Source organism: Rhamphochromis longiceps, linkage group LG1, assembly GCF_057381845.1.
Source record: "Rhamphochromis longiceps isolate RC_006_pf linkage group LG1, R_longiceps_female_GT1.1, whole genome shotgun sequence".
Lineage (NCBI taxonomy): Eukaryota > Metazoa > Chordata > Actinopteri > Cichliformes > Cichlidae > Rhamphochromis > Rhamphochromis longiceps.
Genome location: NC_140557.1, coordinates 33,301,808 through 33,327,061, shown reverse-complemented (window position 1 = coordinate 33,327,061; position 25,254 = coordinate 33,301,808). Strand labels below are relative to the sequence as shown.

General features: G+C 38.4%; 1 protein-coding gene across 1 annotated transcript; it reads left to right on the top strand.

Annotated features, from left to right (window-relative positions):
• Positions 1-2,762: 2,762 nt before the first annotated feature.
• On the top strand, positions 2,763-24,893 carry slc1a2a (solute carrier family 1 member 2a). The gene is made up of 11 exons (XM_085412119.1): positions 2,763-2,926; positions 13,303-13,442; positions 15,172-15,324; positions 17,099-17,349; positions 17,445-17,553; positions 18,157-18,283; positions 19,230-19,463; positions 20,183-20,377; positions 20,815-20,949; positions 23,430-23,640; positions 24,549-24,893. The coding sequence occupies exons 1-11, from the start codon at positions 2,901-2,903 to the stop codon at positions 24,618-24,620; spliced, it is 1,653 nt and encodes a 550-aa protein (XP_085268245.1). The 5' UTR covers positions 2,763-2,900; the 3' UTR covers positions 24,621-24,893.
• Positions 24,894-25,254: the final 361 nt, after the last annotated feature.

Below are 25,254 nucleotides of genomic sequence, written 5' to 3'. Positions count from 1 at the left end.
TCCACCTATCAGCCTCTCTGAATATGGGTCTTTTAACTGTTCCATGCTCTTATTTTATAACCATTGGCCACCACATTTTTAAGGTTGTAGCTGCATCTGCACACAGATTGAGCCTTCCTACCCTATCAAGGTGGCTGAATCTGTGTTTTGTTTGCTGATAACTCTTTTTTTTCTAGGTTTTTCTTAATCTTTCACCCAATATTCTTGGCTGTTTTTCACATCTAATGTGTGGAAGTGTGTGACAGGAAGGAGTGTATGATATATGCTCGTGTTTTTATACGTTTTGACACGTATGAGCACTTTTTCAAACACACTGCTCCAAAAATAAAGTTATTGTTATTGTTATTATCATTATTTTATTATTATTATTTTTATTGCACATTGTTTCAGTCATTATAAAGTACTTTAGAATTATTTCAATTGCAAATGAAATAGTTAGCCTATATTAACTTATCAGGAACAAACTGACTGGCAGCTAGGACTGGGCCATATCATACCGTTCACGGTAATACCAGTATAATGTTGGGCAACAATAAGAAAATAAAATATCACGATAGAATATGGGTAAAATGCGCAGGGCCTTTGTTTTCATATGCACATGGCAGAAAAAGCATGGTGATGACGGAGAACAAGAAGGGAGAAAGCGAATCGTTGAATGAAACAGATGAACCACAATTGGTTTGTAAAACTTCAGTGGTGTGGAACTGGTTTGGCTTTCGTCTGTCAGATAAACAACAAAGCACTATTTTTGGTAGAGCATGCTAGCGGGCCGTCGTTATTATTGTGTTTTTTGGAAAATACGGCACACTTAAAATCAATCCTTTGATTTTTCTGAAAATCGACAGTGCCCCCTATAATCCTGTGTGCCTTATGTATGAATTCTGGTTGTGTTTACTGACCTCGAAATAATTTTATGTCGTACACGGCGCACGAAAATCTGTCAAATGTTTTAGTACGACTTTGCTAAGCTAGGAACCCGCACCGCTTGATGGATTGTCGGAGCATTACGGCTATCGTAGGCAGGAGCCTCTGCGGAGTGATACGTACTGTGCTTCAACATAGTATTACCGTATTACGTGTGTATAACCTCTTTTTAAGTTTTGTGGATATTATACGTGGTTATGCTGAGGATATGTCGGCCAATTTCCACTGGAAATGCCTTTTGGTTAAACTGTCAGCAAGGAATTTGCATTTGCACTGTAAACTTTTTATATAACTTTAATGCACTTAAAAAACAGCTGCTTGTTTAAGTGAAAATACATTGATGGGTTTTTTTTGCACTAATAAAGTTGTGGAGTTGTAAAGTGTTTTGTCTAGTGTCAATTATATCGTCAGTTATATCGTTATTGCAAATTTTCAAATGTATATCGTGATAAATATTTTTGGTCATATCGCCCAGCTCCACTGGCAGGCATAAAAAATTGAATAATAGAATGATGTACTTGGGAGAAATGACAAAAGGCATACCTTCAGGCTGTGTTGATACCAGAGGCAGAGAGGGTTAAGATACTTTCTGATGTTTAAATAGTATTATTTGACTGTCACAGGTAAGAATATTGGCGCCTTTGGTTATAGTGTAGCGTATAATCATGCTATTGGCATTATCACTGACAAAAAAGAAATTGCTATTATTATTATTTTTTGTAATTCACAGATCATTTTAAGAAAATGTTTCTCTCGATCAAACTCTAGAGTCTGTCTCAAAACTCAAATGGACTTGACCGTCACAAATCAGGAGTTTGAAATAAGAGCTACTTCAATACGTCTCTCAAAGCAAAAGAGCCCAGTTACAATCTCCACCCTGTTGTTCGCTCTCTTCACCCAAGTAAAGTTTGACAAGTTACTGAATCTCTGCCAACTTAAGGCTCAATACCTCTGACCATCTTAAAGATGAGTGTAGCTGTGCAAATAGGCGTTTGTTTGCTTTTTTTTCGTAGCTGAAATTTAGTAACGTCATCATTATCAGTACTTGAAAATACACTGAGAAACAATTCCCTGAATTTGCACTTATTTACAATCTGTGCATGTGTCCAGATGCATGGAAGCACACTGTGTGCGCATGTATCTGTCACAGCACATACGCTATGAGCAGTGCCTGTGTGTCTGCAGCATGTTGGCATGTAAGGTTATGCATTCGTGAGTTTCTCTGCAAGACCGTCCAACATGTGCTGTCATTGAGAAACACACTGAGAGGATTTGCTAAACTTAGCTCTTACTCCTGAGACACAGACATCCGCTGTGCTCTCTACAGCTTTGTGCAGGACACCTTTCAGGCTGGCCAATTAAACAGTGAGCAGCACAGTAGTTGGTCTCTGCAACTTACAGGGAGAACTGCAAGAATTAAAGCAACTGCTGGCCGTCTTATTTATGGTTGCAGTTCTGATCTTGAGATACCAGAGAAAATGCAATATTCTTATTTATAATGCCTTAGACAGTAACGCATAAAAGAATCTACTGCTCATTCAGAAATTGTCGAGAAACCCACCCTACTCAACAACAAATATTGCAAATGCACTCATAGCCCCTTCTCTTATTATTTACATTTAACTGGAAACCTTGAGTTTTGCAATGTCACAGGTCTCCCAAGGTTTCCATTTTACTGTATGATGTCATGAGGCTAAAAATGGGTGGAAAGTCTGCTCTTCTGTTACTCTTTAAAAGAGAGAACACCACAGCCACACCTGAGAGGAGGTACTGACCTCTAATCTCAAATCCACAGCCCTCTGTGCGTGCATCAGTGCGCTCACTGTGCATGTGCAGGGTGTTTGTTTAGCTTGCTTGGATTTCCATACCTTAGAGTAGGTGGATCCCGCTGAAGCAGCTACCTTTTCTCCAAAGAATCTTGATGCTGCTTCAGTTTTAAAGAAATTTACAAGGAAGCTGAGCAGGAAAGGCGATAAATGTATCAAGGAGAAGACTTCCACAGGTGAGCACTTTACATCTAAGGAAGAGGAGAGGTGAATAACAACACCCTCCTTTGTTTTACAGGAAATTTTCATAGGCATATAACTGGAAAGCAGGTTTGTGTACAAGTCACTACATATGGAGTCCACTCAAGGTCAGGAAAAGTTCTTTTTTGGTCACAGTGAGGTAAGCTGTCTGTAACTATTTGGCAAGAAAAATCTGCAAACTGTTTTTTTTTTTAGTGCTGTGACAGAGTCCTAGGTATACTTTAAATGTAATGTTTGGTGCTTGGTTGTATTCCCACATCTGCTCTTAGGGCAATTGTTTGTTGTAGGTCAGCAGTGGATACTGACAAAGTGCCTAGCCAGTGAAAATCATCCATCCACAAAGACTTGAATTAAGCCACAAACAAATATCCTTTTAAAAGACAAAACGAATCACTTACATCTCACATCTGAAGAGAGGAACAAATCATAATGCATTTTATGTAGCTGACAGTTTCTTAGAGGAATGGAAAACTGCTTGCTTTTGGCCAACTGTGCATTATTAAAGATTTGTTGCTCTGTGCGATTGACTCCCACCACATTCTTCAACTGGAGACAGGGCTGCAAGGGGATGACGTTCAGAAGGATATCCCAAAGGGCTACACTGCAAATCCCACTTCTATTTTTAGTTTAATTTTAAAAAAGTGTTTTTTAAAATTCTTCTGTCAGGGAGTGTAAGCTAATAAGGGTGACGAAGCAGTAGTGGGCCCTGGTCAAAAGTGCTGTAGAATAGTCTGGTTTAAAATATTTATCAACTTTTTTTTTAGTATATTACCATTGGAGGGAGGGAAATGTGGCTGCTGCTGTTACAGCTTTAACTAAACTGTTCTTCATTCAGGTTAAGTTTAAGAAGTAGTGGTTTAGGTTTAAATGTGCCCTTTTTCTTCTGCACTTAAGGCCACAAAGTGTGTTTAAACATGATGCCAGGGGTTGCTCAACAAGCATCCAAATGTGATGAGTTTGGAGTCAGACCCATCTCACTATTGCCAAGACCTGGTTTACTGCACCAACGCCTACGCAGAATATGCTGAAATATCTTGGGCACATCTCTGAGATGCCAGTGCCTTTAACAAAGTGGCAGTATTTGATTAAATATGAAAATACGCTGAAATACATAAAAATCCTCCAACTGGTGCAACAGAAGACTTGGACGCAGTCATGCAAATACCTTAAATTCTGCACACAGTGCCCATTTATGTTGGGTCCTGGCAGACTGGAGCCTTCATATATGCAGCTTAAAATGTCCCCCTGTCCTGGGTTTGGTTTTATCCAGTTTCTTCTAGTTTTCTGGCATAGTTAAAAGACATGGAAGTCTGGCTGGCAGCTTTAAATTGTAAAGGTAGGTCTAAATGTGAGCATGAATGGCTGTCTGTCTCTATAAATCAGCCCTGTGACTGACTGCCAAACCTGTCCAGGGTGGCTTCAGTAGTTTCGATGGCTGTTATACATTAGTTTCTATTAGTTTTTAATATTCATTTGTTTTAGTATTATTAAAGGACTCTCTATTGGCTGGCAGCCCTTGTAAATGCCATGACATTTACAGGTAAAAGATCAAGCTGAAGATACAACTGTCAGGGATTTCCTGTCTGGGACTACATGTCCAAGCACATTCGAGCTGAAGCAGATTGCAAAACACTCTACATTATTAAAACCATTCAGAGTAGCGACTTCCTGTTTCTTAACGCTGTGTGTGAAATTTTCAAGAAAGATTTAAGTAGCCTTTGATACCAAGTAGTATTATTATAATCACTGAGAACTTCATCATCTTTTTCCTATAGGTGACGCTCAGCTACTGTATATTTAAACCTAACTAAAGTTCCACAGATGCAAAAGGATCAGAGCTTCATCTCTCATTTCTTTGCTACGATATGGGGATGCTTCGGATGAGCATCTGCAGAAGTTACTGACTTACTAAAAAACAATAGCAAAGAAAAGCGAGCTGGTTATGAAACAATAATCTGTTTTTAATCATTTCATAAATGGGTAGAATTACCTTCTCTACTCTACAATTAAATCAATACCTCCTCTAAGTCTTTTGCCTAGTTAAAATCTTTTTGTGGCTTAAAATTCCAACTCTTCCATTTGTCTATTCAGGACCCCAGGCATAAGGGAAACTGTTAACCTTTAAAAGTGCAATTACTCTCAGTAGGCACAGAGAGTACAGGAAGGCTGAAAAGCACCAAGAGGAACTTTGACATGTGCCATACTATAATTTACAGATGCAAACACTCATTTTAGATTTTTTCCCCCAGTTTTCTATAAGTGAGCTTCAGTTGTGCAGTTGGTAGCAGATGTTGAAATGATTTTAAAAGACCAGATGCGATACTGAAAATGTCATCACTGTCTATAAAACACGTCACACCGGTGCAGCGTGGGAAGAGGTGTAAGTCATTTTCATCAGCTCCTAAATTCATGATGCCTCCTTATTAAAAAAAAAAGCACAAAACAAAACCTGACACATGGTATGCTTATGATTTTGGAGCTAATGAATGGGTTGTTTATTATCAGTGCCAGTTGCATCTAGTGCCAGACTACACACTTTCAGCATCTGAATGCAAAGTGACAAAAAAAAATAATATCAGTCTTCTTGTCCAACGCCTGGTAGAACAGGAAAGAAGCGCATGTGCATAATTTAGCTTTATTTTGCCTGAGTTTGTGCGATGAGGGAAAAGTGGACTTTGTGAAACGAGTCTGAGTAGAAACAGCATTTCCTCCTCTGCTTCTCATTCTGAAGTGGAGAGCATGATGGCAGAGCCAGTCAAGAGCCCCTTATCCGATCTGAAATGTTTTAATTGTACATCTCCTGCATAAGTAAGAGCAATTAACTCTCATAATCAGGAGCTGGAGTAAAGCCCTGGCTCGGATCCAACTGAAATCCTGCTCTTACGAGACACGTGTCATTAAAATCATCACTGAAATATGATCATCAGTCGTAGTGGTAAATCATGATTGCAATCCATACTTATGCAAAGCATGATGGGCTGCTGTTAGCCAGTGACAACACTCACTCTATATGACATTTAGCTTGTTGCAGTTTGAAGGCATATACATGTCTTTGTTAAAAAAAACAACAAATAATAAATAAATCATCAAGTCCATCAGTCATGACTTACAATTGAGGATGTTACAGTAGTAAACTATCATGAACTGATTTAAGTTATTATTTTTATTTATTTATTTATTTACAACACATATTTTAAACAAGATGGATTTCTCAGATGTCATGTTTTGCGATATTAAGTGAACATTTTGCATAGACTATCTCTGGTTTGCTCTCTACACAGAATCTCTTGATAAAAGTATTTGCAGGATGTGAGCAGACGTGACTGATTGGCGGTGTCTATACACTAAAGTCTCGTGCTGCTGTTATATCTTTGAAGTGTCAAAGCTATTTTTCAGAACACCGTGGTGACTGTTTTGTGTGTGTTATTAGTTTGAAAATGCTCAGAATACAAATGAGTGGTCAAGGCAAAACCATACACAATAGTAAAGGAAAATTCAAAGGACAAATAAAAAACATAACTTACTTCATTACTTCTTCTTGGTGCATAAAAGAAATAAAGTGCTTTGATTTAGTATTCCTCTGACTCTCTGAATAGAACAGATTCTGCATATCTATCTCGGACATTGCAATGTGATTCAGTAAAAATGCCATCTGTCTCGATGAGACATTTAGTCTTTGTACAGGACTTTATTTTCTTCCAAGAAGAAAAAAGAAAAAAAATCCTACTGAAATTACTCATTTTCACTTAATGTGTGTTTTGTAGAAATAAGCACTACAGTAAAGTTGTATTCCTTTGACCTTGTAGCATTTACAAAGAAAAAAAGAGGCAATTATTCCTCCTTTCTTAATTTGCTTAAAATATGTCCCGTAAATATGAGAACATACTAGCAGGGGTCCTATTATAAGTTGTGTAGCAATGACTTTGGTTTTAGTTAAAAGCATACTTTATTCGCATCCACCCATCCTCATCAGAGTCGCAGGGAGGCAGGAGCCTATCCCAGTTACTATAGGGTGAGAGGTGGGGTACACCCTGGACAGGTCACCAAGCTGACGCAGGGCTAACCCAGAAAGATAGACAGCCATTCACACCTATGGGCATGTTTAGAATCCTCGATTAAGCTAATGCCACTAACTGCATGTCTTTGGACTGTGGGAGTTAATTACTCAGAGAGGACCACGCAAACATGGGGAGAACATGCAAGCTCTACACAAAAACACCCTGGCCAGGTGGTGGAGTTGACCTCAGGACCTTCTTGCTTTGAGGCAACAGTGCTAATCGCTGCAACCACCAGCCACCATGCTGCCACCATGCTTTATCCATAATACTCATTCAACCAAACTTTAAAGAAGAAGAAGAAGAAAGTGTACTTTATTGGTCCCCGTGGGGAAAATCCCTCTCTGCATTTAACCCATTCACTCAGTGAAGCAGTGGGCAGCCACTGGGCGCCCGGGGAGCAGTGTGTAGGGACGGTACCTTGCTCAGGGGTACCTCAGGGTTGCTGTTCAGGGGAATCGAACCCCCGACCTTGATTGGGGTGAAAAATAAATAAATACAGACTGTTTGCTGATGTAATTGTCTACTTTTTGATCAGATCTGCTACTGTTAGCCTGACTGAACAGTGAAATTGGGATCCATGACAAAGTATATACCCATGATCTCACACTTCATCACTTGATGATGAACCAACTTGGTGTTTTGCTCGGACCTTAAACTTCAATTCACCACCTAAGCCTGCATGTTCCATGCAGACTCCAGAAAAAAACATAAAAAGAGCATTCATGCATCTTGTGTTGCACATTTGCAACTGAATATAAATACTCCAAAGCTCATTGTGCCATTCGTTCTCTGGCCCATTAGCGACAACAACAATTACTGTTAAACCCTAACCCACAGTTCCTGGGCTTTGATTTATCCTCTTCAGTTATATGCACAATAGCTACCTGATTAACTAATGAACATTAAACCAATAAGGAAACCATTTGATAGTAATTCTCTTACAAGCTGTGCACACCATTCTATTGCTTTATTTTCATCAGATTAAAAGAAACAGCTGTTCTAAATTTTACGCACTTGATGTTATTGCTCATCAAACAATAAGTTGTTCAGTTAAACATTTATTCAATTATAAAATGGCCATTTGGTTTACTGAATTTGTCTTTAGATAGCTGAGGTCAGCACAAATATAGTTTGCACATCTGAATGCAAATAGTAGACACTTGGAATTGCTTGAATTTTAACGTGCATGTCATTAAATTGCAAAACCAAATATTACAATTAAAAATAAAATCAGACTTGTGGTTATTTGCGGTGAAATTCAGCATCTGCACTGCAAACTGCAGTCAGGAGTGATTGCAAATGTAAGAATGGCTGGTATTTGTGTAGATTGGAAGGGGCAGTAGTAGTTGTGATAAGGGTGGGGCTTGGTGTTCTTAGCTTGCTCTTTTTTATAATTAGTGAGTGTTACTATTATTATTTTTCCTAAATCTGATAATATTACCATCTAGCTGTGGAATTCAAAGAAGATATCTTAATGATTTTATGAAATTTATTCTATGACAGCTTAAGACTTGCTCTCCAAGTGTGCCTGATCCATTTCGGTGTGTATGTGCACTGGATTAGGGCGGCTCAGGACAGATTAGTTAATTATAGACACCTGCAGTCTAAGCGTGGCTTGTGTTGTCAGGTGTTGCGGCATGAGGCGGGCTTGTTGCTGAGAGGAGAAAAAGGCGGGGCTAGGTCCGGAGTTGCACGAACAAATGCTTTGCCATGTGCTCTGACTCCATCTCTTCTCCTAGCTCATGCTCTGAGAGCAGCTCCGTAATTGGAATCCTCACTCTGTCTTATAACCAGCAACTCTGCAAACTGCGCGGAAAATAGGCCAACTTCTTAGAACAGCTATGTAGCCTTTGAATAAAAATCTCCTTTGATTCTCGCCAGTGTGACGACTATCAAAGTTGTTAAAATGCTCCTCTGATATCATGCACATCTCTGTAATCATCTTTTCCACCTAAAGTCAATCACTCCAACACTTTTGTTCTATCTTTCTTTTTAATTTGTTAAAATAAAGGCTGGAGTCCTGCTACCAATGAGTGCATGTAACATGTTCATGTCACCCTGTTAGACCAAAAGAACTTTCAGCAAGAGAACAATCAGACTGGGGCCAATCAATGTCGAAGCTGTGTTAAACACACGAGCTTCTGCAGATACCTCAAATAAACGCATAACCTGCTGCTGCTGTTGCTATGCTAAGTTTGCTTGATTTAAACACGGTAGAATTAGAGAAACATTCAGTGTTATGTTATTGGATTATAACAGACATATATAGGGTTTAATTTACTTTGATTTACTTTTTCCTTCAACAAAGTCATACAATCATCTCAGTCTTGTTGTTTTTAAGCTGTGACTCCGACAGACGCTCCCTGCATGCTAAAACTGCCTTTAAAATTGACGAGAGACACAAAATCTTACTCAAACACGAGTGTTAATTTGTGTCTGATTAAATATTCCAAAATGAAAATAACACGAAAGCTGCAATCAGTTTTTCCCTTATGCTCTAATAAACCAGCGTTATTCTGCTAAATGACTTCTCCTTCAAGCTTTTTTGCTGACTAATTTGGAAGTTTTTGTTTACTCTAAACTTCTTGCTTAATATTAATTGAGAATTTGACATAAACCCTTCAATTAATTGAACAAATGTACTAATGAAGCATGCGATTAACATTCAAGCGAAATCATGTTACAAATAAATCAGTTTGCAACAAGCCATAAGGCAGTACTAATAAGCGGGCCACATTTGATTAGCCATTATTAAATGCAGCACCTGATATAAATACATAGCAGCATGAGCCATATGAAGCTGAAAATTTCAAGGGGAAAAGACGGTAGCAGCACTGCTTATGTAAAACGGCCATGCTTATGATTTTACCTAATCTCCACCAAAATGTACATTTACATTTAAAAAACTGGTTAATAGAGCTTGTGAAGTACTCCTATTATGAAAGGTGTCAGCCATGAAAAGCAGGCTTTGAATGATGAAATCTACAGTACTGTCATTATGAGTAAAATGGGTTGTACAGAATGGTATTTGTGCAGCCCCTGAATTTGAAAGTATTAATTATATACTCTCGAATAGACTTTGCATATTTGCATTGCCCCAAGGACTTATACATGCAACCTTTCTGTCTCAAATACAAAGTAAACAAAAACAAAAAAACCCGCAAAAATAGAAGGGACAAAATAAAGATGGCGACGAGGATTTCCACTCTCTGGCTAATCTTAGCAAGGTGACTCCACCCCTCCTGTCTGGGAGGCTTCTGTCAGACCTCCAGGTTAGTCACCTTTATGCACCTTCCTGCAGCTGAATGAACGGGCATCTGTGATTGTGGATGTACATCAATTGCTAAAGAGGAAGTCATTTGCAGAATTTTAAGCACTGAAGGTGCTTTTGTGTAAAGGGAGAAAAACATACTTTTGGGGGGGCTTTGATTGGAGGATTTACCAATGCATGAGCCATGATTTTGTTAATTTTTTCACTGAAGTCAGTAGTTGTGTAGTGCCTCTCTACAAGTACAATTCCAACTTCAAGCAGCATACAAACCAACTGGTAAGCACAATTCGCAGGATGTAGTGATGTGGTGGTAGTTCATGAGATGAGTAACGGCAGTGAACGGTGTGTCTTCAAAATACTTTTTCATATGTTTTTTAGCAATTTTTGTGAAACTTTCCAAAGGATCATGCAACTTTATGCACGGGCTTGATGCATTATACAGTAAGTGCATTTAAGAAACAAAAGCTATAAGGACAATCTTTTGTCTGTTGTACAGCTACAGTAGACCTGCTGTCCTTGGTGATGTTTTAGTAGATAACGTTGTTTTTCATTGTTGCTGTTCTATTCTTCAGTTCGCTCTGAATCAACCTCACATTGAAGGGGTGTGTTTCTTTTAATGGTAAAAGCATAAAATTATTACCTAGCCTGCACTTTCCAGAAGACCTTTCACTTGTGAGGTCACTGTCCAACCCTGCTTACTCATTTTTCACATCCAATTATTTGTCCAGTGCTTTTGATTTTCTCCTTCTGCAGAAAAGAAGAAATTCGCTTTGAATACCAAACTATAGATTAAGTTAGCATTCACATGCATACATAACAGTTTTAGGTAGGTAGTGGTGACACTTTGACTTTTCCTGGGAAGCCCTTGTCTGTTGCATAACTCAATCACTTGAATGCCTGAAGTGCTAAATTTATCCTCTTTAAAAGGCTTACATGTCATTAATGCCAGAGCACAGTGTATCAGACAGGCATGATTGACTTGGCAGTTGTTCTGTCCTTACCTTGCATGTTCCCTGCCCACTTACATGTCTTAGACAGAAGGGTTTTTTTAAATAATGAATCATCAAATATGCTATTGATTTAGCAGATATACATATATGACACATTACTGAAGCTTTGTCTTTCCTGTTACCCGTGAATTTTCATCTGCAGGATATTTAAAATACTTTAACTAGTAGGTGAAAAGGGATTTTTCTAGAGTTTATTGTTTTAAAACATCATTCCAGTTGTTCGTGTCATCAAGGTCATGGTTGCCCAAATGACACAGGCACGCGCTGTTGCATAACTGTGTACGTCTGTGCTCTACAGGATTTAAAGGCTGTACAGCTGAGAGTTGATCTTTAAGTCAAAGAGGCTTTACTCCAGACCACAACAAACCTGAGATACTTGTTGCTTCAGAGGCATCAAAAGGTAGTAAAATAAAGAAGTACATAGTCAGATGGATGAGCTCATTATCTGAAATTAACACAAAGCACCATGTCCAAGAAAATATCCTCAAAACTAAAAATGAATCAGTGAAGCAAATATATACATTTTGTATTTTTATACAATAGCTGCAGAAAACTCCAGCACTTAGCTAGCCACTTGCTCTTTTCTAGACTTGCTGACCACTCAAACACCTTTAAACCTCAAGTCAAAGTTACTCATATATTTAAACAGAGCATTGCTCTCTGTTTAAATTAAATATAGAGGTAGTATTTTACCCAGAATAGCATCACCATTTAACTCAGTATGTATGTCTTCCAACTGTGAAAGGAAACTAGAATATTCCCACACAGCCACAGGGAGCACATTCATACTCCACATAGAAAAGCTCCTGGAGACAAGAGACTGATCAGCAGAGGCGAACCAAGAAACATGTCAGAAGCATAGAAGCATCAATCCATCCAGCCATCTGTTCTCTTAACAGCTAGTATTTCAGCATACTCTCTATGGACAAAAATACTGGGTCACCCTTGGGCTTAGTCCTTGAATTCAGGTGTTTTCAGTCTTCTTGCTACCATGTGATGAAACCAACCCTCTTGCCATGTTGTCTGCCCTTACAAATTTTATAAAAGCATGAGTCATTTTAAAGAGCTCACTGAATTTGAGTGAGTTACCATAAGAGGATGCTACCATTGCAAACAGTCAGTTTGTGAAATTTCTTCCCTGCCAGATACTCTCTGTTAACTGTGAGTGGTCTTACTGCAAAGCAGGAGAACACACAGAGTGCGGAGTTACATAGTGGACAGTGAAGTCGCCACAGCTCTGGTGACTCATTGAATGCAGACTAATAAAACCTCCTGTGGTTTTAGCATCAGCACAAAAACCGTGCATCAGGTGCTTTCTGGTATGCGTTTCCATGACTGAGCAACTCCTGTGGGTGTAGTGTGTCGGTGACCCAGTGCTTTTGTCCAGAAGTGTAATATCAATTACAAGCACAATTTCTTCCTTATTTTGCCAGCTTTTCCTCGCAGATTTTGAACCTGCAACACACTGGGTTGTATTCATGTTACTTCTTCTAACTGCAACTTCCTTTGGCTGTTGAAACTTGAGTGTATACAGTAGATGGGCATGAGCCCCCTCTACGGTGTCAATCAGTTGCAATGAGGAGCAACTGGATATGGGGGGACAGTGAGATTCATAGAGCCCATCATCATCTGTGCTGACCGTTACTGCATTAGCAGTAGTTGCTAGTACAGTGACAACAGCATTATCTTTAAGTGGCTTTCAACTAACCTGCCCAAGGACATTTCGTGCCTTCTCATCTATTCACACACTACTGTTTTTATATATTTTCAGTATGTGAGATTGCATTAACACGTGCGGACATCGCACTTGAGTGTTCCTGCATTTCAGCTATAATTACAATTTATCTGAGTGCAATCTAAACATTGATTATGTGTTCTCTTAGCTACAAATCAATGCAGTTTTGTTTACTAAGCATTTGTTCTGCTTTACACTAAAAACATAGTAGTGTGGCGGAGATGTCATGATGGGTCTCAATTATTATTATAACATCTTCCTTCTTTACCTGTTCCAGTGCCAACAAAATGCAGAAGCAAGTTGAGGTCAGGATGGATGAGAGCCATCTGGGACCAGGGGTAGACCCACCTGAGAATCCATGTGGAACCCTCTGTGATAAGATTATGAAGAACATGGTTCTCACTCTCACCATCCTTGGTAAGTTATTTATTTACATTCATTCCTCCACGATATGCTTTTATTCATGGTTACATTTACACTGTGCAGTTTTAGGCTGTCCAAGACCTTTAGCTTACAGATGTGAAAAAACACTGTAACTGTCCCTATTGGATACATGCTTCATGGGTGATTTTAAAACAGAGTGAGAGAAATTGTGTTCTAGATGAACGGCAGGTTTCCAAGTGCAGATGGAAAAGTGCAGGTGTTGTCAGCAGGAGGGCAACGATAGAAATCTGCAATGAGGATTGAGTTTCCAGCAGTTGTTATAGCCTGTGAAGTGACCCTATAAATAAATAAATAAATAAATAAATAAATAAAAGCAAATAAAGCCTCACATCCTGTAAGGTATGATGCCAGGTTAATAAAATGTTATCAGATCTTTTTTTTTTCCAGTCTGTTTTATTGGGCTCTTCTATGACAGGGAACTTATTAAAATACATATAGGTAGTGTAATCATCATGATGGTATTTACACAAACTTAGATTCATCTGGATCATCATGCAAGGTATGTCGACATACCAATCCATCACTGTGTGTCAACTGCCAAACGCTGCCCAGAGAGTACAGAAGGAACTTCTTCCTTCCATTTTTCTTATGAGACCAATGTTTTGGTGCGTGATGGAAGAATATTAAAAAAAAAAAAAGCTATAGGATATTTCGACTGTCATAGCCATCACTGTTCTCCTCATGCTGCAAAAGCTTTGTGTTGTGTAAATGGAACTATCGTAAACTGTACTGTGCACTTTTTGAGAACAATCTGTAAAGGAAATTTTAGGCAAAAAGAAAATATTGAAAAACAACTAAACAAACAAGAGACGCCGCAAGCACGGTGCCATGTTAACGTCATTCACAGATATTCCCCATTAAAGTACACAGAGTCTATTGACCTTCTTAGTACAAAATCCAACTAAACAAATCAATACCTTTCCTATTAAATAAATAAATACAATTCTATTCAATGGAACCTCCTGTTGTTGATCCCACATCTGATCAGCTGTTAGAGCAGATAAGAGGCAGGTGTTTCTCATCGTGTGCCCCGAGGTTACGCAGTCAGGGGAGAATGGCAACACCTGGCTCCGACCAGTGAAGCAGCTGCAGTTGACCTTTACTGCATTTCTAGAAGAAAATCACCTTTGGGGAAAAAGAGGGAAAAAAATCCCCTCCACTCAATGTAAAAAAAGCAGCCAATATTTTTTTCCCTTTTTAATTCTTGCTCTATCAGTGCTCTCACTGTGTGCTCCTGAGTGCCATTTAAATGCATAAATGTTCACAGCTTCTTTCTTGATGTTAAACTAGCAGGCAGCCATGACAGCCTAGGTTGTATTGCATTTAGACTGCCGTGCAAAACGCTAAAGTAGGAACTAACTTTGAAACGTAATTTCAGTGTATAAGAAGAATAGTTTACAAGCTTCAGTAACTTTTATGTCATCCTTTGGAGCTTTTTCCCTGCAAACTTTTTACAGATGTACGGTAATTGGAAAAATATTTAGACTGAAGTCAAGGTGATAACATTTTTGGTGTCATTACTTTATTAGCTGCTGTAAGGTGAAAAATAAGCAACCTTATTAAGTCTGATTTTTCACACTTTGTCACACTTTATCACCTTTCTACAAGTAATACTATGACACAGTGACTGTGGGAGGACAGGTGATGTTAAACAAATGACTGGCTCTGTGTTTGATTTTTTCTTTTTTATTTGTTGTCTCAGGTGTGTTTCTGGGTTCCATCTCCGGAATGCTTCTGCGGCACATATCACCTCTCCCTCCTGATGTTATAATGATCATTGCTTTTCCTGGAGAGATCCTAATGAGGATGCTGAAGATGCTTATTTTGCCTCTTGTTGTTTCCAGTCTGGTCACAGGTGGGTGAGGCACAGTAACTCGAACATACGATGTTCTGCTGAATTTGCTGACAACTGTCGTGAAATGAGGTCAACGGTGCTACTTGTTACCTTGGAGTTGAGTCGCAACAGCAGAGATGTGAGAGTGGGTGTATTTTTTTTCCTGGTAAACTGGGGAAAAAATGATCTTAAAATTGCTTTTTTTACATTTTGGCAAAAGAAAAAAAAGAAGAAGAAGAAGAAAAAGGGGGGGGGGGGGGAGCAGTGGGAGGAAAAAGAGCCACAGAACAGATTTTGTTGATTTCATACTGCACAAGTACACAGGTGTTACTGTTTTTCTACACTGGGATCTATTTTTAGTGAATGCATGAGCCACAGTCTGTTACTGTGCAAAGAAAAAAATAGAGCTGAAAGTCGCATTGGTGTGAAGCATAGAGACACAGTTACAGTAAGTTCCCTGTGAGCCAGGTGTTTTTTTAACAAGCTGAGCAGAATGACTGTAATATAGGATTGTGTTTGACCTTTTTATGCCTTATAGTTGTGTTATAGCTTTATATTTATTCATTTCAAAAATATCCGAGGTTACAACATGAGATATCAAATTACTTTTAAGAAAACTAAATATTGCTGACCAATATATTAGCAAATAATACTAGCAAACTGATACTGTATCAGTCTCTAGTTAAAAGATTCAGTTCTGTGGCACAATGTCTTTTTTTGTACACCCCATCATTATTTACAGCAGTTATGTTTCCCTAAGTTTTAGTTTTAGTTGCAAAATGTGTTCTCTCAGACTGATACGGTGCTTTTATTATGGCCACAGCTGCTTTAAACTAGCAATACCAATAAATCAAATGAGTTTTTATGTTTCTATAATGGTTAATCCATCAGTGTGTGCATGCTCTTAAATCCAAATTATATTTTTAATTATAAAATCTAATAATTTGTTTGTTGATGTTAGTGTTTTAGTAAACATACAGAAAATAGTAAAGCACATGATTATTATCATTATTTTTTTTATATCAAGATGCATTTATTTACTTCCATTCCTAAAAAGCAAACTTTAGTTTTATTGGTTGAATGTTATGCTTGATAATGTCAGACTTCTCAGAGAAGTTTGGCTCAAATTCGGGTAGAAAAACACGAATTCAGTTTGTTGTTTGCCTAACAAATAGCAATATAATTATTACGTTTTAAATGTGTTTTTTTACAGATGTCTGAAATATTTGTGATTTCTTAGTTTTATGATACTTGATTTAATAAATTTGTTAAGCACTGTAAGTTTGCTCATACTTAAATGGCAGTTTTACAGTAAGAACATTAACCCTTTATTCCTACACACCTCCTGATTTTGCCACCGCAGTCGCATCCATCAGTAAAAGGTTACTTAGTCCTCACCTTTATCTTATGATGAAAACATGTCATGCTAGATGGCACTCTTTACTGCACTCATTTAAACATCAATCATTGGCAAGTTCAGAGTTTGAGACTGTCACAGCGCAGCTGAGCTGTTCTAATGGCATTCTGTGACCTAACTCCTTGCTGGACTTCATACTTAATATTTCTAAATCACTTGATTTATTTCCCATCTGTATGTTATCCTAATGTATCTGAAAGTGGACTTTAGAGCTCACATGCCACATGCTGCTCTTATTGGAAGGACTTTAGCAATTTGGTTACAGTAGCCGATTAATTTAAACAGATTAATTTAATGACATCTTAGTGCCTATTTTGATTCATTATTGTCATTCTGAGTAAATATTATTATATCCTGTAAAACATACTTTGCCAACAGGACTAGCTGGTTTGGATGCCAAATCCAGTGGGCGACTAGGCACCAGGGCCATGGTGTACTATATGTCGACAACGGTGATTGCGGCTGTCCTAGGAGTGGTCCTGGTGCTGGCCATCCATCCCGGGAACCCCAAGCTTAGGGCCAATCTTGGACAGGGAAAGAAGAACGACGATGTGTCCAGTGTGGATGCTTTATTTGATCTCATCCGAAATCTTTTCCCAGAGAACTTAGTGCAGGCCTGTTTCCAGCAGGTAGGAGTTTCACAGATGGTCTTCGTCCACCGCAAAAATGTGATTCACATGTCAGTTCCTCCAACTGATTCTTGTTTTCTTTGCTTGCTGTCCAGATCCAGACAGTAACCACCAAAGTACCAGTACCCACTAACAGGACCAGAGCACCTCCGCAGTTCACAGTCAAAAGGTCACTTCAGTTCAAGAGTGGGATGAATGTCCTGGGTAGGTTTGAAAGCACGCCCAGTGCATAAATGGAATCACTTAGCAGGGTTACTGATGTAAAACAAAAGTTCTGTTTTAAAAAAAAGTTCCATCATCAAAGGGAAACATTCAGATAACACAAAGGCATCGATTGGCATCTGTGTCTGCAAACACAGATTTTTGAGCTCCTCACCAGGGGCGCCTAATGTAGGGTGTCTCCCTCTCCATTGTGCTCATGTTTATTAACATTATTACCAACTTAGGAAAGACTTATAACTTTACATTGGCTGAATTTTCTTTACACACTTTAATTTGTATTTAGTTTGCATTTCATTTCATTAATGCTATAACTAAATGCTCTAGTTGGTATTTTGAACATTCCCAACACCTAGGACAGCCTTTCATTCTGTACAGTACTTAAAATGAATGATTGGTTGCCTGTCACTTTAGATTTAGTCTACAATACATACAAATGTACTTTATATATTCTAAAATTAGGTATTGTACATAGCAGAATGTTGCTTTGCTGTCTAGTAATATGTCTGAATAATTCTTCCTCCGAGCAAGTAAAATGATTAACTTTCTATTAATTTATACTAAATTATCATATTCCGTGTCTTACAGGTTTAATTGGATTCTTTGTTGCTTTTGGAGTTATTATGGGGAAAATGGGCGAAAAGGCCAAGCTAATGTTGGAGTTTTTCAACGTACTCAATGAGATTGTTATGAAGCTCGTTGGTGCAATTATGTGGTAAGTTCAGTTCATCACAAGCACTGTTCCACACAAGGTTAAAACAGCTGCAGGCCCCAATTTTTAAAAGGTAGAAAAAAGCTATCAGAACTTAAAAGTACATGCCCCCCACCTGCAGTTCACCCCACTCCATTTTAAGCCCCTAACACTAAAACGCCACTCCCTGAAGGGATATTCCTAATGCATTTCAACAGGTTGCGTTGGTTTCCATAATAAGTATTTTTGCTCTTTAATACTTTCATTATCTGGATTGAAAAGCCCAGTGATTGGCCTAAAGCTTCTATTGTGGGGAACATTAAAGCTTGAAAAGAGACTCTCGAGTAAATACAGGAGCCTTGTACACTATCAAACCACTTGAATAACAACATGCTGCTAAATCAAAGCAAAACTGTGTTGCCTATTCCTAACAATTTATTCTCTTTTATATATATATATATATATATATATATATATATATATATATATATATATATATATATATATATATATATATATATATATATATATATATATATATATATATATATATATATATATATATATATATACATATATGTGTGTACAGCATGAAGCAACTTGTTGTAGGATCTAAGCTGAATGCTATATAGTCAAAGGAGCTTGCAAAGAAAAGCGTCTGGACTTTTTTAAGTTGCTTGAAGACGTTTCACCTCTCATCCGAGAAGCTTCTTCAGTTCTAAGGTCAAATGGTGGAGAGTCCCAGATATCTCACCAGACTCTCCACCATTTGACCTTAGAACTGAAGAAGCTTCTCGGATGAGAGGTGAAACGTCTTCAAGCAACTTAAAGAAGTCCAGACGCTTTTCTTTGCAAGCTCATTTGACTACAATGACCTGGATGACTGAGAACCTTCACAGACATGAATGCTATATACTATATTTTCCTGTGCCTGACATATTTGTAACCAAAATACACACTCTGTCTTCAGGTATTCCCCTGTTGGTATTGCTTGCCTCATCTGTGGAAAAATCATCTCTATTGCTGACTTGGAGGTGGTTGCAAGACAACTGGGAATGTACATGGTTACTGTGATAGTGGGCCTTATCATACATGGAGGAATTTTTCTTCCACTGATATATTTTATAATAGTAAAAGAAGACCCCTACAAGTTCTTCATGGGAATATTCCAGGCTTGGGTCACGGCACTGGGAACAGCGTCCAGGTATGGGGAATTTTGCATCTGTTTGTGTTGAACATTGTAGAATTCAGACTCCTTGACCCTCAGAGGACCACAGTATCCCTGTCTAGAAATCAGGCTTTGTTTTTCAATGTGATATATGCTTTTATAAATACTTTTATAAATACTCCATCACAGATGCTAAATAATCAGGGCAACCGTTTTTTTTGGAGTGATAACTATGGAATTAGCTTGCTAGCAACACTTTCTCACTTTGCCTCCACATGGAATATCTCCATGTTTTATTAATGGCACCAGATACACGCTTCCCTCTACAGCGGTGAGCTCAGCTTTTTCCCAGTTCCTTCCAGCTCACCATTCCACAACCTTAGAAGAAAGAAGCCACGCAAGTTTGGAGTCACAGCTGTGGTTATTTCTATGATATTCTGTCTTAAATTCAAACAAGTTAAAGTTTTTGATTGTTTGCAAAAGTAAAACGCCTGAAAGACCTTATATGAATCAAATTACCATAGTTTGGAGTAAATTATTTTCATTTTGAATGGAAGAATGGTGCAATTAAATTTAAAAATCAATGGAATATAAAGAGTGATTCAGGCAAATTAATTCTCAACAGACAGTCTATTATTTGTTGCAGAGTTCTTTATTCCTACACGTTTATAGTGTCAAATTGGGTGCACAATTTCCAAGCTGAATCTCATTCTCATGTCATATTAACAAGCTTCGTCTTGTTTTATTTGCCACAGTGCTGGTACCTTGCCTGTTACGTTCAGATGCTTAGAGGAAAACCTGGGCATTGACAAGAGAGTGACACGCTTTGTCCTCCCGGTGGGAGCTACAATCAATATGGATGGCACAGCACTTTATGAGGCTGTTGCTGCCATCTTCATCGCTCAGATGAATGGCATCAGCCTCGACTGGGGCCAGATTGTTACCGTAAGGTAAGCCTACAGTCCTCCTATCCATAGGACACAAGGAGTCCCTCTGTTCTTTGATTAGTATAAAAGCATTGTCAGTCATGCTGTAGCCTACACAGTCACCATTTCTCAACCCAAACTGGGGAGACAGGGGAGAACGTCCACACTCTTGTAAAAGCTTGTCCTATGGACATGGTGTCCAAATTACTAAAACACATTATTTCTTTTATTGCATTATCCCTCTTCACTTTACAGGAAAAGTCATTGTGTAGAATAAGGTTGTGGTTTAAATTTACTTAGACAGTGTACACTCTTACAGTTCCCAGTTTCAATACTTAGTTATCAAAATACTTTTGTCATCATAAAACCTTTTGTAGAGATAGTATAGGGTGTTAGCTGTGTACAGATAGTAAGGATGTGTGTGTATTAAAACCTTACACTTGAAAATTTCTCCTATTTAGCATGACAGCTACCTTGGCCAGTGTTGGAGCAGCTAGTATCCCGAGTGCTGGACTTGTGACCATGCTTCTGATCCTAACAGCAGTAGGGCTGCCCACTCAGGACATCAGCCTCCTGGTTGCTGTCGACTGGCTTCTGTGAGCGCCACATCAACACTGCTATCATGACAAAAGCATGCAGACATATTCTAACACCATTCAATGTTCTTACTTTTTAAATTTTATGTAAGCAGTTTTAGATGTTACAATAATAAGGACAAATCCTTCCCGCTATATATTATCACGTGTAGTCAAATAAGTAATCTTTTTTTTTTGTAAATTTCCCAAGCATATGTGCTAAAGTAATCATTTTATTTGTATGTACACATTTTTGCTAATATTAAAAGAGTAGAGTGCCTGTTTTACTGGCCTCTAACATGTGTAATCACTGTTATAACTGTGGTTGTTATGGTTTTAAGTTCTTTAATGAAAAACCATTTAATTGAGTCACACAGTGAAATATTTGTATTGTTTCAGAAAACACATAACCACAGTAAATGTCTAAAGTTCTAGCACCTACACATTTGCTCCATGAAAAAGTATTTTCCCCTTTCCTTAGATCTTTTTTGTTTGTTTGTTTGTTTGTTTGTTTGTTTGTTTGTTTGTTTGTTTGTTTGTTTGTTTGTTTGTTTGTTTGTTTGTTTGTTTGTTTGTTTGTTTGTTTGTTTGTTTGTTTGTTTGTTTGTTTTGGGGGGATTTGTCACACTTCAGCATTTCAAATCTTTAACAAATTTAAACAAAGATAACTGGAGTAAAAGTTTAGTTTTAAAATGATCTTTCATTTATTAAGAAGAAAAAAGCTATCCAAATCTACCTACCTACCTACCTAAACCTAATAACTGGCTTTGCCACCCTTGACAGCAAGAGTCTTTCACATTGCCTTGGAGGAATTTTGGCCCTCTCTTCCCTGTAGAATTATTTTAATTCAGCTATAGTGGATGGTTTTTGAGCATAAACCGCCTGTTTAAGATCATTTCAAAGCATCTAAATGCATCTAAAGAGTCCAGACTTTGACTAGGCCACTCCAGAGCCTTCATTTTGCATTCAGAGGTTGTTTTCTTTCTTTTTTTTTTAGCTATTCAGAGGTGCTGCTCAAGGTAGCTTGAGCTTCAGGGCATGAACTGATGGACCATACGTTCTCCTCCTGTTTTTTCTGGTAGAGAGCAGAATTCATGGTTCAGTTATGACATGTTGTCCAGGTCCTGAAGCAACAAAGCTGCCCCAGGCCATCAAACTACCACCTCCACCACCATGTTTAACTGTTGGTATGATGCTCTCGTTATGAAATGCTGTGTTAGTTTTATATCAGATGCAATGGGATTCAAAGCTTCCAAAGACTTTCATCTCATCAGTCCACAGAATATTTTCTCTTAAGTCTCCATCAAGATGATTTTTATGTTGTCTTTGGTCAGCAGGCGTTTTTCGCCTTGGAACTCTCCCATGTATGGCATTTTTGCCTTTTTTTCACTGTTGCAACTTGAACTATGTCCTTAACTGAGGCATATGAAGACTGTAGTCCTTTAGCTGTTGCTCTGGGTTCTTTTATGACCTCCTGAGAGAGTGGTTGATGCACTCTTGGGGTAATTATGGTCAGCCCGCCACTCCTGGGAAGCTTCAGCACTGTTCCAAGTCTTCTCCATTTGTGGATAATGACTCTGACTGTGGTTTACTGAAGTCCCAAAGCCTTAGAGATGGCTTTGGAACTCTTGATAGGTGTCAGTGACTTTGTTTCTAAGTTGCTTCTTTATATCATGGCTTTTATTTATGAGCTTTCTTGATTTATCAGGAGTGGCAGGAATGAGGCCTCGGTTTGACTAGTGAAACTGAACCCTGCTTTACCAAAAATGTGGTTAATCACATTTAATTCATGATTTAGCAAGGGGAATTGTTATGTTTTCATAGAGGCCAAATTAGGTTTAGGTTTAGCTTTTTTCCCTTGATAAAATGAATCATCATTTAAAACTCCCTAAAAACAAAATAAAGTGATTTTATGTAAGGAATGGAGTATTTTAAGAATCTTGGAGTATTGTTCACAAGTGGTGGGAGAGAGGAGCAGAAATTTGACAAACTAATTGGTGCTGCTGTAACAGTCCATTGTTGTGAAGCGAGAGCTGAGCATAAAAGCAAAACTATAGATTTATCATTTGCTCTACGTCCCAACTTTCACCTGTGGTCACAAGCTCTGGATTGTCACAAACACTGAGATCACAAATACAAGTAAGGAAATGAGCTTTCTATGAAGGCTGGCTGGTTCAGTCATTCAGGAGGGGCTCGGAGTAGAGCTGCTACTCCTCGAGAATGAGCCAGCTGAGGTGATTTGAGCTGACAAGGATACCTCCTGGGCATCTCCTGGGTGAGGACCGAGGGAGGCACCAGGGTAGACCCAGGCCTGTATATGCCTCGGTGTTCCCCCAGAACTGAAGGAGGTAGCTGGGGAGAGGGAGATATGAGTGTCACTGCTTAGATTGCTGTCCCCACAACCTGGCCCCAAATAAGCAGTAGACAATTGATGGATGCATGCATGGATGGTGTTTTTATTCATCTAGTGCTTTTTTCTTTTTGTTTTTTTTAACATGTAGGGATCGTTTCCGTACCTCTGTTAATGTGGTTGGGGACTCCTATGGAGCAGGCATCGTGTACCACCTTTCCAAAGACGAGCTTGACTCCTTTGACGCCCAGCAGGTCCGGATGGACGACTTTGAGATGGCAAAGACACAATCGTTCTTTGAAAATAACACCAACCAGAATATGTACGCTCACCACAACTCAGTGTTGATAGACGACTGCAAGGTACATTTCACGTTAACGGACATAGAGACCTGTATGTAGCGCATCCTTCCCAGCTGTGTGTTTGTCTTTCTTTTTGTGTCTGTTACTCTTTTCTCTGTGGCTTCCTATGTTGGCATATTGGTGTCTGTGTGAATAGTAAAAGTCATTCTTGACTGAAAAATGTCATCTTTAAAGTGGTGAAAAGCTAAATAAATATTTTTTTTATATTTATTTATTCACCTGTTGATCATATGAAAAAGCAGTTTTTGTGATACCAGGTTTATCAAAATTTGTTCACTTCTACATCATACATTGTTCTTATTGTTTATAAAAACTGAATCAGTTTATTTTAAAGGCTCAACACTAATCTAATTCATTGTCTCGTACATGTGGCATATTTTTCTGTTTTATTTCATTTGCTTACTTAATTGGACATGTATTTATGGTAGCCCTGACCAAATTATTAGTTCTTACATTTTTAACCATATTTTCAAAGTGATTTTAGCCAGTGGTATACATAAAGACTGCTGTTTTTTCCATATCATCATCAATCATCCAAAGTGATGCATTCATTTAAGAAATGCCTGTTTCATGCCTCCTGTCTATACTGTAGCTAGATTTCTAAACAAACAACAGAAAAAAAAAATTATTCACGTTCATTGCCTGTATAGTGATGAATATCATTATTGTAATTTGGTTGGGGAGAGAATCCATTAAATACATGGCCAACTCTGGAAAAATGACTTAATGTACTTGTCTATCACTGCATGACAACGTGTTTTTGTCTGTCGGGGACTAACTAAACTCAGCCCCAAGGTCAATGGCCAACATGTAATGAAGCAATGGTTTCTCTGCTCCCAACCACTGAAAGTCTGTCAGTAACAGTGCCTTGGTCACAACAGTTAGTTGTTCTTGATAATTGCTTACAGGTCACCATGGGCAAAAATGGCAACACTGCAGAATTCTCTCTTGTTGAGGAAGACCCATGGAAATGCGGGTAAAGCAGATTCAGATGCCGCTGCACCTTACATGAGTATTACTTTTACCTTCTGCCGACACAACTGCAAAAATACAAGCGACGACAAAAAGCAATCATATTAAGAAGAAGACATAAAAGAAAAGAAAAGAAAGCATTAAGGGGAGGTTAACAGGAGTCGGACAGATTTTGAAAATACCTTTATCCATCTGGGTAACTGAATGGATCAAATCTTCACCCTAGATCAGATCTTGTGTTTGTATAACTTCTGCACAAACTGTAATAAACTTCCATGCACTTGTAGAGACAACATTCAGTTGACAACACTCAGGGCCTTACTTGGTGCTGCTGCAAGCTACCTGTCCTGTCAACGCAAACAAATTCTTCTACTCTGTGCAACATGTCATGTTTCTTTTGTACCAAACCATTTTCTTTGTAGCTTAAAGGAGGGTGTGTGACTGATGGCCTTGCTGCTTAACTTATATACGAGGAGCATGTGATATAAAAGGCATCAGAATCTGACAGATTTTATTGCTGAATTGTTGATACCATCAGCGGTTTCACAATTTGTAAGCTTATGGCAAAGAAAAGAAAAGAAACCAAAGCAAAGAGTGTCTTGTTGTTGAATTGCAGAGAAAGGTCATGGCAGTTAAACCTTG

What these genes read in the sequence shown, in the direction of transcription:
- slc1a2a (XM_085412119.1), top strand. Translation starts at nt 2,901, where the DNA reads ATGTATCAAGGAGAAGACTTCCACAG. An exon ending in TCTCACTCTCACCATCCTTG is followed by an intron (nt 13,443 to 15,171) that starts GTAAGTTATTTA and finishes TTGTTGTCTCAG; the next exon opens with GTGTGTTTCTGGGTTCCATC. An exon ending in GGCCAGATTGTTACCGTAAG is followed by an intron (nt 20,378 to 20,814) that starts GTAAGCCTACAG and finishes TCTCCTATTTAG; the next exon opens with CATGACAGCTACCTTGGCCA.